Source organism: Natator depressus, chromosome 2 (genome assembly GCF_965152275.1).
Source record: "Natator depressus isolate rNatDep1 chromosome 2, rNatDep2.hap1, whole genome shotgun sequence".
NCBI lineage: Eukaryota > Metazoa > Chordata > Testudines > Cheloniidae > Natator > Natator depressus.
This window is the reverse complement of record NC_134235.1, coordinates 153,336,005-153,349,971: the sequence shown is the minus strand read 5'-3', so window position 1 is coordinate 153,349,971 and position 13,967 is coordinate 153,336,005. Positions and strand designations below refer to the sequence as shown.

General features: G+C 40.6%; 1 protein-coding gene across 2 annotated transcripts in view; it reads left to right on the top strand.

Annotated features, from left to right (window-relative positions):
• The window catches only part of CEP72 (centrosomal protein 72), a 48,406-nt gene that overhangs the window by 10,654 nt on the left and 23,785 nt on the right, over positions 1-13,967 (top strand). For both annotated transcript variants that reach the window (XM_074945157.1, XM_074945158.1), the window contains 5 exons: positions 3,040-3,154; positions 7,898-8,076; positions 8,853-8,956; positions 11,834-11,885; positions 12,544-12,756. In XM_074945157.1, coding sequence (XP_074801258.1) covers positions 3,040-3,154; positions 7,898-8,076; positions 8,853-8,956; positions 11,834-11,885; positions 12,544-12,756 — 663 coding nt within the window. The remainder of the gene's footprint in view (positions 1-3,039; positions 3,155-7,897; positions 8,077-8,852; positions 8,957-11,833; positions 11,886-12,543; positions 12,757-13,967) is intronic.

The following is a 13,967-nucleotide window of genomic DNA, read 5'->3' as shown; positions in this document are numbered from 1 at the left end:
TGGTAATGGGGGCCATATATGTACCTAAGATATCTAGATAGATTGACTGGAGACCATCTACCTGTGCACATTAAAGCATGTTTTTATTATCATCATGCTTGTGCTTCTTTGTGAATGCAAATTGTCTTAAATTAATCTGTAAGCTCTTTAGTGCAGGATCTTTTTTTTTTAAATTGTGTGTTGGTTCAGGAATCAGTAGGAACCATGTCCTGTACCAATAGCATGAATTGACAGATTTAGCCCATCACTCCAACAGGTTTCTGTGGTTGATGTACATTACCAGCTTAGTGCATGCTAGGGTTTGGGACCGAGCCAATGCCATTTATCAGCAGCAGGGCTGGCTGTTGCATGAACTTAAATACATAATGAAGTTCAAAGCTGATGTGCATTAACCTTCGTAACATGATTATTTAGGGTATTCAGTACTCTATTAAACAATTTTAGATCATTCAAATATCCCATTGCAGATGTTCTTTAATACAAACAGTTTTATAGACTTTACGGTTGTGATTTTTCTAATGTTCTCACCACTGGTCTAGCTTTGCTCCCCTTGTCTTCAGTAGTAGAAGAATAAGGCCAATACTGAGCGCTTTTGAAAATCCCACCCTATGTTTAATTTGAAAAAAACATTACCAAGGTTGACTGTGTTTTGAAAATGCAATATATTTTTTCTGAATAAAGATGTTTTGAATAAAGGTTTAGAGTAAACATTTTGTTATATGAAGGGTGCTCTATTCTGTTATGATTTTGTATTAATATTTTCTGTGAACATATGATTTGATTAATTAGACACACAAATATGCACACAGCTATTACACAAATTAACTGTATACGTAAATGTTTTGATAAGAAAGCTTACTATTTCCTCCTTGCGTTTATTTGTATTTCAAACTTTCTGATAATGCTTATCAGGACTTCTGCCCACAACTAACTTATGACTAGTGGATATATAGGGAAGAAAACCGTATCCTGCTCCCTGTAGGATTCTGTTAGCTTCTGTGAACCAATCCAACAGTTAAATAGTTAGTTTTTCTGTTTTAGTATAAAATATCACTCTGAGAACTTGTCTTTTCCCCTTCCCATAGAATTGTTCAGAACAGTGACCCATTTTCAGTAGTGCTTTGCATATCTTTTGCTGTCAATAGTGTAGTTTGTGGCTTTGTAAGTTAAAAGATTTAAGTATCAGGATCCTTTAAAAGGGAATGTTGGGTACATGCAGCTATACTACCATAGCAAGATGTTAACTTTAAAAAAAAAAAAAAAAAACATGCCAAATACAAACCTCTTTAACTTTTGTCTCTTTGTTGAGTAGTTCATTATACAAAGAAAATTAGGACAATTGTCATTAAGGCCATCTTCCCCTTCTGCTAGCCTTAGAACAGAATTCACTTATGTCTGTGTGAATGGAGTTGCCAGTCAGCCCCAAATATAAAGCTCTATTTTCGTTGCGGAGCCAAAGGGACAAATCTTGTCCCACTCAAAATCAATAGAAGTTTTGCTGTTGACTTCAGTGAAGTCAAGATTTCAACTGAAAGATCATGGCTCATGGCCTCTGGTTTCATTAACGAAAAGCTACAGTAGAACTTCAGAGTTACGAACTGACCAGTCAACCACACACCTCATTTGGAACCGGAAGTACGCAATCAGGCAGCAGCAGAGACAAAAACAAAATGAAAATCTCACAAATACAGTACTGTGTTAAATGCAAAGTACTAAAAAATCAAAAAGAGAAAGCAGCATTTATCTTCTGCATAGTAAAGTTTCAAAGCTGTCTTAAGTCAATGTTCAGTTGTAAGCTTTTAAAAGAACTATAACGTTTTGTTCAGAGTTATGAACAACCTCCATTCCCAAGGTGTTCTACTGTAATTCCAAATTCATATTACTTGAACCCATGAGCAGTGGGTGGAGCCCCACGTCGGGTAAGCTAGCCCCTAGCTGCGCCTCTCTGCCCAAGCCCCCTGCAGCCAGAGCCCTATGCCCCCCCCCTTTGTGGCCGGAGCCACGAGTTCTCTCCCCTGCCGAGAGGAGCCCCAAGTCCCTCCCCCCCAGCCAGAGCATCCTTGGGCCAGCTAGAGCCCTTGAGCCCCCCCACATGGTTAGAGAAGCCCTGGGCCAGCCGGAGTCCCCCCACAGCACTCTGTCTTCCCAGACCCCAAGCTGCCCTGCGTGAAAAGCTCTTGTTTCTTCTCTTCCGGGAGAATTCATTTAGCTTTTGGTATGCTCCATGGAAGGTTCTGGGGTGGCTGAGGAGGTATGTGTTACTCAGCTTCATCAGTAATCTTTCTGGAGTCCAGGGAGATTACTGATTAACCCAGGAAGTGGAATAGCAGATACCACCTTCTTGGCTGCCCCGGAACCTGTATGGGGCATAATGATAAGAGAAAACTTCCCCCTCCAAACCCACAACCGGTGTCAGGAGGTCGCAGCTGTGCCTGGGCAGGCTCAGCCTTTCCTGGCCTATTATACCCGCTGCCACGTGGCTGTTTCCAGGCTTCCTTTCTTGTCTGCCATTCTCCCTTATATCTGGGTGGAATCTAATAAGCTATACCTGGCCTGACGGGGCTTCCGACACCTGCTATCAGGATGAGGAGAATCATTCCTCTCTGTTACAGTCTATTTAAATGTGAAGGGGTTGTTTTCCTACAAATGAATTATGAGATAAAAAGCCTACAAAACCCAGACACAAAACTTTAAGCCCCTAGAGAATGGGTTGGGTTTACAAATGTTGGCTCTGGAATAGCAATTATGTTCTATAACATTAGCTTAGACATATGCACGTGTTGTTTTCACAATGAATGGAACTTTCAGAAATCTATATATTTTTAACTTTTGGCCTTTTTTTCTCCACTAGGAGCACGTTATGTATTTTCCTTAAAACTGACATGATGAAATCTGTGCCCTCACTGGTTATCAGAGGTTTATCTTCTGTAAATGTAGTCAGTTTGAAGGTGCCATGATACCGTTCTGATTTCCTGAGTTAAAAGCTATAGTGAAAAATATTAATGACATTGATTTCTTTTTGTGGGGATTTTTTTCTAGATGATCGACCGGTGAGAGATAGTGAACGAAAAGCATCCCTTTTGCATTTCACCACAGAGCATGCATTTGAATTAAAAGATTCTTCACCAACAGCAAAATTGAAAGAAATTGAAAGGTATGAACAAAGTAACAGAAGCAGTAGTTTTGAAGTGTTGGAAAGGCAATTAGGGCTTAATTCTAAAGCAAATATTGCACTCAGGCAAGTTTATAAACATCCTTAGTGCAAGAATCAAAAAGTGCAGCTGTGAAAACATATGGAAAATCTTCAGGGCTCTCTTGTCCCGTCAGTGTAAATCTTATGAGTTACTTTGGGGAATTACTCAAGTCCGTGTCTGACAAACCTTACCTATTTGTTACTTGTGCATTAAATTCCTCCAGGCAAATTTCTGTGTTTTGAATACCACAGGTCTCTGGTTTAGGAATTCTTGCCTCATTACCAGTTACATGATTCCTCTTTCTTCATTTGTCAGTTAATGCTGTTCATATTCAGTTCTGTCTTTGTTGATTTCTTGCTATAAGTAAGCCTCTCTCTGTGCTGTGCCCATCAATTTATATTTTTATAATGGCACTAATCTCTGGTATCTGAGTGTGCAATCTATGAAGGTACTTAGGCACGTACGTCCCAGTTTCGGCTTGGCTGCAATCCACAAAATGCTTGCCAAACAGTGGAGGCATCAACTCAGTCGATGCCAAATTTTTCAGAGTAAACGTTCCCGCCTCTAGGTAGGCACACTGCTGCTCAACTCTAAGCTCTTGGACACCCCAGACAGATTCATGAACCAGGGGAAGATAGGTGTGTGACGGGTTCCCCTCCCCCCCGCCCCGGTGCCACCTGATGTATTGGGGTACCACTGAGCCCGCCTGTTCCACCAGGCTGGGCTCCCTTACACTGTCCTGCTGAGCCAGACCCTCAAGCCTCCTCCAACACACAGGTAGGGACACACCCAGCTGCAGAAGGACACAGACACTGAAATCAGCACTGCATGAGTAGGCTTCAGCTAGGGAATTGCCCAGCACTCAAGTGCACACCCCCTCTGGCGTGCAAACCCAAAATTATATCGTCTTGCACTGCACAGAAATCTGTACAGTGTAAGGTCATGAAATTTGCTCCCTCCCTCAGTGTGGTGAAAGATGCGCACAGTTTTTGTCCCCCCCAGTTATGAATGCCACAAACTGGTTTTAAACAAAAACAAGTTTATTAACTACAAAAGATAGATTTTAAGTGATTATAAGGTTTAGGAAACAGATCAAAGCAGATTAACTATCAAATGAAACAAACTTAAGTTTAAGATACTAAAAAAAAACTGGTTACAAGTAGTAATTTCTCACCTGCATTGTTGTTTTAGCTAGATTGAGGTGGTTCTTGAAGGCAAGGTGCTCTTACTTGCAACTTAAAACTCAAGATATTTCTTTCACAGGCCAGACCCCTTTCTAGCCTGGGCTCAGCTCTTCACCCCCACTTTGTCTTTGTTTCTTAGATATTTCCAGCAGCCATCCTGGCTGGGGATTCAGTGAAGAATGACCCTGATTATGTCACTCCCCTGCCTGAAATAGGTTTTACATATAGCAGGAATCCTTTGTTTTCTAGTGTGGTTGCTCACCCCACCCACCCCGGAAAAATACTGGTATTCTATCATGGAGTCCAGGACCAGATGACTTGATCATATGACCCTGCAGTGTCAAAGCAGCCATAAATCAGAGGTTTTTTTGGTAGCATCCCAGGAAAGCTTCTCAGGAAGGTGGGAGATTAGCATCTTCAAAGACCTATTGTTCTCCCTAATGATCTGTTGACTTGTTCCCAGGTAGCCAGCCAGACTGATTGCATTCTGTCTGGTAGGCGTTCTCTAGGTGCAGACACTTTTGTAGTACAGATGTATTGTCAATAGTCCTAACTTTAGATACAAAAAGGATACATTCCTACAAATAGGATAATCATATTTAGTAAATAACCTTTCCAGTGGTACATCACATGACCTTTCTTGCATAAAATACATTATGATTGACACAATCATATAATATTACTCTGAAAAATATGGGAAGCAGTGTCACAAGGTGTTCATCTGTCTGAGTTGCACGTGGAGCATTCTGAGAGGCCACCTACCAGATCAGGTCCCATTCAAAATCTGGTTGGAGGAAGTGGTGATGGTGCCTCCCATTTTATAATTTTTGTCCCAATAGTAAGGGTCTCAATGGGAGGCCCAGGTTCAATTCCTCCCTGTGCTGGAGTGGGAGAAAGGAGACCCCAGTTCAAATCCTACCTCTCAGAAGAGTGCTGTGCTATGTTCCCTGTGAGCTGCATGGCTGCGCAGCAGTCTCTCCAGGCCCGCCGGCGCTGCTGGGGAGAGGAGCCCCTTTCCTGGTCCAGGCCCGCCAGAGCTGCCGTGGCTGGGGAGAGGAGCCCCTCCCCAGGCCCAGGGCTGCCGGGGCCAGTGAGAGGTACCTCTCACCTGGCCCTGAGCTGCTGTGGTAAGAGAAGGCTGCACCCCAAACCCCTCACCCCCCGCTCCACCCCAGAGCCCGTACCCCAACCAGAGCCCTCACCCCCCCCCCAACCCTCTGCCCTAGCCCTGAGCCCCCTCCTGCACTCCAACCCCCTCATCCGCGGCCTGGCCTCACCCCAGCCAGAGTCCTCACCCCCACTGCCCCCCAACCCTTTGCCCCAGCCCTGAGCCCCCTCCCACACTCCAAATCCCTTGGCCCCGGCCCCATGCCCACCACATGAATTTTGTTAAGTATACCAATATGGAGGTGATGTGTCACACATCACCTCCATATTGGTGCACATAACAAAATTCATTCCGTACATGGACATAAAAAAATTAGAGGGAACGCTGGTGCTGTGACTACTGAGCTATGGAATATTCTGATGTGGGCTCCCTCAGTCTCTCCTGTTAGTGCTGTTCTTCCGCGGGTAAATAATGAAAGAGGGACTAGAGCAGGGTCTCTCACCTCCCAGGTAAGTGCCCTAACCACTGGTCACTGGACCACCACTCTTTCACTATCTCTCTGGCCCAGTGACTTTCATTATTTTTTTACAGTGGAATAGCTTCAGCAGGAGAGAATGGGGGAGCAGGTGAGTGCCTTAATCATGAGGCTAAAAATTGTAAAGTTGGGGCAGAGGTACCCCCTCTTCCGCTGGCTGTTTTATGTAGAGTAAGGCAGGTGCCTAACTCATTCCTACAAGAAACTGCTGAGGTGCCTAAAGCCACCTGATTCCAGGCAGCTGGTTTCCAAAGCAGAGCTAGGAACCACACTGCAGCCTGGACTTCAGCCTCGTCCCCTGCCCAGAGATAGGTGGCTAGCACATACCTGGCTTTGGCATCTCCCATTGGATATCTGAGGTGGATCCCTGCTTAGCATGCTGGCTTTTATGGATCGCCTTTGAAGGTGCATATCTCTTCCTAGGACCCTAGGAGCCTATCTCATGTTTTGCGGATCACAGTGTTACTGTGAGTTTGTAGGTGCTAAAAGTTAAGTGCTATGACACTGATTGTTGAAATGCCTAAGTCCCTTTGTGGATTTCACCCCGAGTGCTTGTTGGCCTGTCTTTCTACATCCAGAGCTGGACATCAGATCATTTTCTGAGAGTGAATATCATTACAAATGGATTTATGGTAGAAGGATTCTTGTATTCAAAATGCCTTTTGCCCTTCTGGATCTCATTTTAAAAGCAGTTTGGTTACTCTTACTTAACCTAATATGTAATTAAATTGTAAATGGGCAATCTTTTTGTTGTATGTTTGTACAGTGCCTAGCAAATGGGGCACTGATCGGGCTCCCTAGGCACTTGAGAATGAGATTCACAAAAGCCAACAAGCTGAGCAGCCTATACTGTATGAGAGAGGTGTTGCTTAAGCCCCACCTCTTAAAGAAATTTATACACCTAACTGGGCAGGAGAAATGTAGGGGACTTTATTGGCAGAAACTTAAATACCTAGGGAATTTAGACACCTACTGGGTTATACAGCAGCTGAATGGGATTTTGGAGATCTGTATTTTGGACTTGGGTACCTAAAGTAGCAGTTAAGCACCTAAATCCCTTTGCGGAAATTTCCCTTTTCCTTTGGTGGCTGAGGCATCCAACCTCAGTTCAGCTGTAACTACTTTTCAGGAGCTGGTGTGATTGACCACATATCTCCAAAGATATTATTTAATGGAAGAAATTTATTCATAGTACCACTGTTACAAACTTTACCTGTATTAGCAGGTGTTAATCTTGTTATGCTGTAAATTTCATGTGCTGTTATTGCTTTTTTTAAATCTTAAGAATTGAATTCTTTCAATAATCAGTCACGAAATATTTTGAAATTTACAGCAAATTTGAAATTTGATTTAAAAGTTTATAATCAACCTTAAATTAGCTGGCAGTTGCATACAAATCAGAGCATTTTAATTTTACTTCTAAAAATATGTTGGAAGATTCCTTTCAACATATTGTCATTCATTCTCCCCACTCCCCCAATAATTACAGTACAGGTTGGAGTCAGTTGCAGGATTGGGGCCTAAAAACACAACACAGACAAAAGGTGGAAGAAAGAATGTATTATTCCCATTTCGTAGATGGGAAACTGAGACTGAGATTCAATGAATGGCCTAAAAATCACACAGGAAATCTGTGGTAGAGCTAGGAATTAAAACCAGATCTCCCGAGTCAATCTAGTGCTTTATCCATTATCTAATATCTTGTAACAAAACAACTAATCTTTTACCTAGAATAAAAAACTGTGCTGGTCCACTAACATTGATACTCAGTAAAATAAGTAAAGTTGGTTTTTATCCACAGAAAAAGGATCTTTAAATACAGGAAACCACAACATTAAAATAAGGTGACAGTGTGACGGCATATTTTCCTTAACAGATCTGGTCAGCCACGGATAGCATATATTAACTCAATGTCAAGGAAGTGTTCTGTGATGGATGAAGAAGATGAAGCAGTGCTAAACCTAATTACAAAGTGTGAATGGGACTTGAGCAAACCTCTTGGAATAACAGGATCTGCTAAAAAGGACCCTGAAGTAGAATTTCACAGTTTACAAAGTATGTTGATATACATTTAAAAATCTGTCATAAAAATTAGGTAATTAGTGAATAGTTTAAAAAGGAGATCTTCAGAGTTTAGGGGCCATATCTTCTCTGTTTTTGAATATTTTCAAATGCATCACTTTAGCATTTTTAAAGCAGTCTACTTATTTTTCTTGCATAAAATAGACTAAAATTAAAGATTTTTATGTATTGAACTGTATGTAAACATTGATATTCTTTGCTTACTTTTCCACTGAAGTCTTTATTATGCATCATATTTTATATGAAACGTGCTATATGGAAGAGAAATTGAGTAAAACCTCCATTATCTTGTGACACATCCCTTAGTAGAAACTTTGAAAAATACTATGAAATAAAATACTCCTATAAAATAAAAATCATAACATAAGTCCAAAAGAGCTCTGTAGAGGTGCAGTAGTAGTGCTTTCCCTCCATGCAAGTACTATATCCAGAAACTTATACTGGAGCCCTAAGAATTCTGGGCCATGTCACCTTCCCCTTGAGCTATTCCCACATATTGGAAAGAAAAAGTGCTTTGAGGGACTTCCTTTTGCATTTGGGAATGGGGTAGGGCTGGACTGGACCCCTGTAAAAGTAACAGGAAGATTGACGCCTCAAACTAGTGGATCGATCCTCCAAGATCCAGGGAGGCCCTGTGGCTCTCTATAACTACACTCTCTTCACACTTAGATCTATTATGTTGCAACCCTATTAAACTTAGCCTGTTTTATATAACAACTAAACTTTAATCCAGTCTCTGATTTCCTAAGGTATTCGCAATATGGAAGATAATGTTGGCATTACTATGAATAGGAAATCTGAAACCAGACCCAAGAGCCTACAAATGTGGAAGCAACAAGCAAATATGCCTATGGTAAAAAAAACCAAAAAAACCCCAAGACAGACAAACTTGTATTGTGTTGTCTTTAACTATTTGAACCTGTAAGCTACCATACAGATTTTAGGAGAAACACTAGATACACAAGTGCAGGCTTGTAGGAATGCCCTTCCTCTGGCTGTAAATGAAGTAGTTTTAAATGTTTGAATCTAGTCTTTGTCAGGTATATTCAGCTTAGTTCAGTTGATGGTATTGGTTCAAAACTGGGATGGCTACCACTATTGGTTCAAAGCTCTTGTGGCTACCACTATTTTAATCACATTCAGTCCTGCTCTGAGTAGGGTTGGGTAATACAATGATTAAAATGCTGGCAGTTAGACTATACTAACCCTCATTCTAATGCTACCACCAGTGGTAGCAACAGTGGGAAATTTTAGGACTCCCATTGCATAAATCTGTACTGCTACAGCTGGCCCAGGTCAGCTGACTTGGTACTGAACTGCAGGGCTATAAAATTGTAATGTAGATGTTAGTCTGGACTCCAGCTCGAGCCCTCTGCGACCCTCCCCCTTTGTGGGGTCTTAGAGCCCCACGAGCCAAAAAACAAAAATCAGCTGACCCACGTCAGCCATGCATCTTTTATTGCAGTGTAGACATACCCTTAGTGTTCTGTGAGTTGGTTAGTAGAAAAAAAGTTCAAAATGGAGCGCTGCTTTTATTGGGTGGTTGGTTTGTTTTTATTAATATAGTTTCAAAAGAATGCTAGGTGCCTGACAGGCAAAATCTCTTTGGCAGAAATGGGTGGATGCCGATTAAAATCAGTCGTAGAACCAACACAGTATCCATTAATACATGTAATTACTAATGTGCAGGTTGGTTTCAGTCCCCATTTGGCACTGACCTGGTACGTGCCAAAATCTAAGGAATTTAAATATTAATGCTCAGAGCTATATATAATGACCATTTTTGCCTGAATAGATTTCAGTTTACATTCACAAAGTGTCTTTTGTGTGTAGGTGCCTTTGACAGGTAATGGAAAAATATTAATCAAGACAAGTAACCTAACATTACCCATTTAGCCAAAATTAAAAAGGAAAAAATAAAGATATCCTTCTCCAAAATCTTGAGCAAATAGAGGTGTTTTCAGTGTCTTGAAGGTAAACAGCTTTGGAGTAATTTGGATCAGGAGGAGAGTGAGCTCCAAAGCCTAGGTTTCCTTCATGGAGAAGGCCCTGTCGGCAGCCCCTTCCCTTTTAAACCAGGGCTATTTCTGGTTTTGGCACGTCCACTGCTTAGTAGTATTGCATGCAAAGAGAGGCTAATGCAGAATGTGCTGCAGACCCAGTGGTATTTTAGAAAAGGACCATTTAAATCTATGCTCCCGAGACTTCATTGGCTACCAATTTAATCTGGGTACAGTTCAAGATACTGGGTTTTTTTGCTCAGAAATTCATTATTGGTTTGGGCCCTGACTGCTTAAGCAGCCACCTCTCTCCTTATACTTTTGTCTAACTGTTGAGACCATCAAGTCTCCTTAAAATGACTGGCCCCAAATTTACATGAGGGGTCTCATGGCAGAGTGTTTTTCAGAGGAGACTCCTCAGTTCTAGATCTTGCTCCCTTCTTTGGGAGAGAGAGAGCTTAAGGTTCTTAATCTTTGGGTCACATTGCAAAGCCCATCTGTTTTTTTGTGAGAGAGTTGCTACTTTAAGTAGGCGGGTGCTTTCTGAGGCATGGAGAAAAATTTGTATTTGCACATACAGCCTGAGTCTGGCCCAGAATAAAAAAAAAATTTTTTTTAAAGGTAAGATATGAGTTAAAGTGAGAATAGAGTTTCAGAAATTACTCTTAAATTATTCCCTAGAATTTTGCACTAATGCAGGGTAAGGGCTTGTCTATGTGAACATTTAGTTTGTGGCAAACAGGGGTGTGAATCTTCCCTGCCCTAGCCTGCTATGGACCAACTGTCCACGTGGACCCTGCTAATACATCCGATGAAGTGAGCTGTAGCTCACAAAAGCTTATGCTCAAATTAATTTGTTAGTCTCTAAGGTGCCACAAGTACTCCTTTTCTTTTTGCATATTAACAGTTTTTGTTAGTGTGCATTGATTTAGTTCTCTGGACTAGATCAAAGTGCACTAGCAAACTGTTAAGACCCATCAGCAGGGTCCACATGGACAGTTTAGTGTGTGGCAGATTCACACCCCAAGGTGCCATGACCATCTTGCTAAATATTTCAATGTTCTGGTCCAGTAATAAATAATAAGCTGAGTACTGTTCTGTATCTATAAAATCTGCTATTGGCTTCAACATTTGTTTTCTATCCCCCTTTTGAAAGGGGGAAAAAGTAGTGAGAGAAAAGGAGAATTCTAGACAAGCACTTTCAAAATGTTTTCTTGTTAATGTATTATTCACTTAAATGTCCTTTTAATAGGAAGTACAGTTAATTCAGGGAAGACATTGCCTGCCAAAATTTCTACTGAATTGTAAACTCTAGGGCCCCAATCCTGCAAAGATTTATGTAGATCCTTAAAGTTAAGCACCTGCATACAAGACTTCATGGGTTTGGGATCTAAGTGGCAATACACTTTATGTAAAGATGAACTAAAGTTTAGAAATTTTTCTTAATAAACTATTCAGCATACCAAACCAGTTACAATGTGTGCTCAAAAGTGCAACTATCTTTGCACTTTAAAAACAATATTATTTTAAAATACATACCTCCTTTATTTACCTGTACCGAGTCCTGGATTCTGTGGCTTTTCCTATAATAGCTGATGATATGATTTTAAGAAGCAGAATAAGGCTTTCAAGGCATAAGTCTTGATTTGAAGCACTTTATCAGATTTGCAGTATAGTTTCCTGAGTGCTATGTTTTCATACTGATTATGTATTGATATTTTTAAATCTAGGATGGTAGTTCAGAAAACAGAAATGCGTTGAAAGTTCAGGAAACCGACGAAGGTAACAGTTGTTTGTGTGTTAACCTTGTGCTGTATATTATGTCTATGTACAAAGAACAATCTGTAGTACAACAAATGAGTAAAGATTATGTAGTTTTTAATCTAATTTGTCAATTATAGGATATTCCAATTTAATGGGACTATTTACCATTAATTTTACTGCTATGGGAGTTTTACTGACAAAGGAAAAGCTGGGGGCTTCAACATGCATTGAGAGAATAATTTAATCTATTCTAGTTTTGAATCATTGATTTCATGTTTGTGTCAGATGCTTCTATCAACAATAAAATTACTCATTCCTGGCCCTGTAATAGCATTTGAAAATATTTCAGGTTCATACCTTATGCCAATAATTCTGCATCCTGTGTATTGCTATTGTGTGGAGACTTACAGGAGACTCATTTGAATGTTGAATTAGAAATTTATAAAGCTATACACACTCAGTTTCCTGAATAAAGATTTAAAACGTGGATTAATTTCAGTGCAAAAATAAACAGACATTTATTTACCATTTTTAAAAAAAAGTTAACTCTGATAGAGGATCACCAACGAGTATTCTATGTTACAAATTCCAAGATGTGTGTTTATTATGTTACTTCCTACCATCTAATTTAAGGGGATTAAATAAGTTTTTAAAACATAATATAATTTGTTTCTAGAGTACAGAAGTTTGCCTGATTGTTCACCAACTCTGCCTGTTGTGCATAATACCATTAAGCAAGGGAATGAGAAAAGGAAAAATAGCACTAAAGTTACATTTTCAGACAATAAGACTGAAGATCTTCTTAAGAGAGATCCTAATCTGAAATTTCAAGATGAGGCTGAATCTTATAAAAAAATTACAACCCATGCCAATTTCACACCCCATCCAGGTAACAAATGCAGAAATTTTGTGCTCTTTCTTGAGTTGTTCAGTTAACCTCTATAATGCAAACTTTCATTGTCCCCTGTGTGTTTATATGGAAGTGTCTGGCTACAGCAGTTCTGCTATCTCATTTGTGGTTTTCTGAGTGTATTTCTAATCTTTCTAGTCAGACCTCTGTTAAATCCAAATGAAAAAACAAACAAACCCCAAACTATCTACAAATCCAGTGAATTTCCGTGTGTTCTGTATTCGTTAGTCAGCAAAGTCTGCATATTGTACAGTCAGATGTGATTACTCAATCAAATTATAAACAACTTTTTGAAATTCTGGTCAAGATGTGACTTGCGTACATTTTTATTTACTCACAGGTTGGTGAAAGACGAGTGTGTCTCCCGCACCTCACATCCGGTGGCATATATGAGTCATAATGGAACTGCAAGGGCCCCAGAGAAAATTTTCCCTGGTGCAGGACCAGCATGGGACCAGCGTACATGGCTCCGTGCTGCCCCTCCCAATCTGACAGTGCCCGGCATAGGGGCATGGCAGAAGGGAGACTGGCCATAGCATTTGGAGCAACATGACTAGGAGTTGCTCTTCAACCCAAAATAGCTGGAGAGGTTGCCATAAATTAAAGAACCCCTTGGAAACACTCTGACTTACACTAAGGGCTGTAATGGCCCTTAGAACAGGTACAGTCTGGTAGACCCAAAGATGCCTGGAGCGGTGCCATCTGTGCTGAGCTTCTTGAGACATACACCACAGAATCTAGCCCAATAGCTTATTTCAGTTATTTGAGGGAGCCTCTGACTAACTCTCCCTCTCCCCTTCTTTTCTAGAGAAAACAGAGTGAGCGCTCAGTGAGAAATCATAGTAGAGACAGGGCATACCGTGGCTAGTAGAGGTCAAGCCTATGCCCCCCAGGGAGCTGTGAAGTAAAAAGTAGAGCAGAGTGAATAACTGATTTTTCAGTTTAGTGACTGAAATGAAAACAAAGTTTGTTAGAGGTCAAACAAAGTGAAATATTTTGTTACTTTTAAAATTTAAACAAGTCTAGCTAGATATCAAAATGAAACTTTGTTTTGAAACGTTGAAATGTCTCATTTAAAAAACATTGATATGAACAAAAAGAAAAGGAGTACTTGTGGCACCTTAGAGACTAACCAATTTATTTGAGCATGAGCTTTCGTGAGCTACAGCTCACTTCATCGGATGCATCCG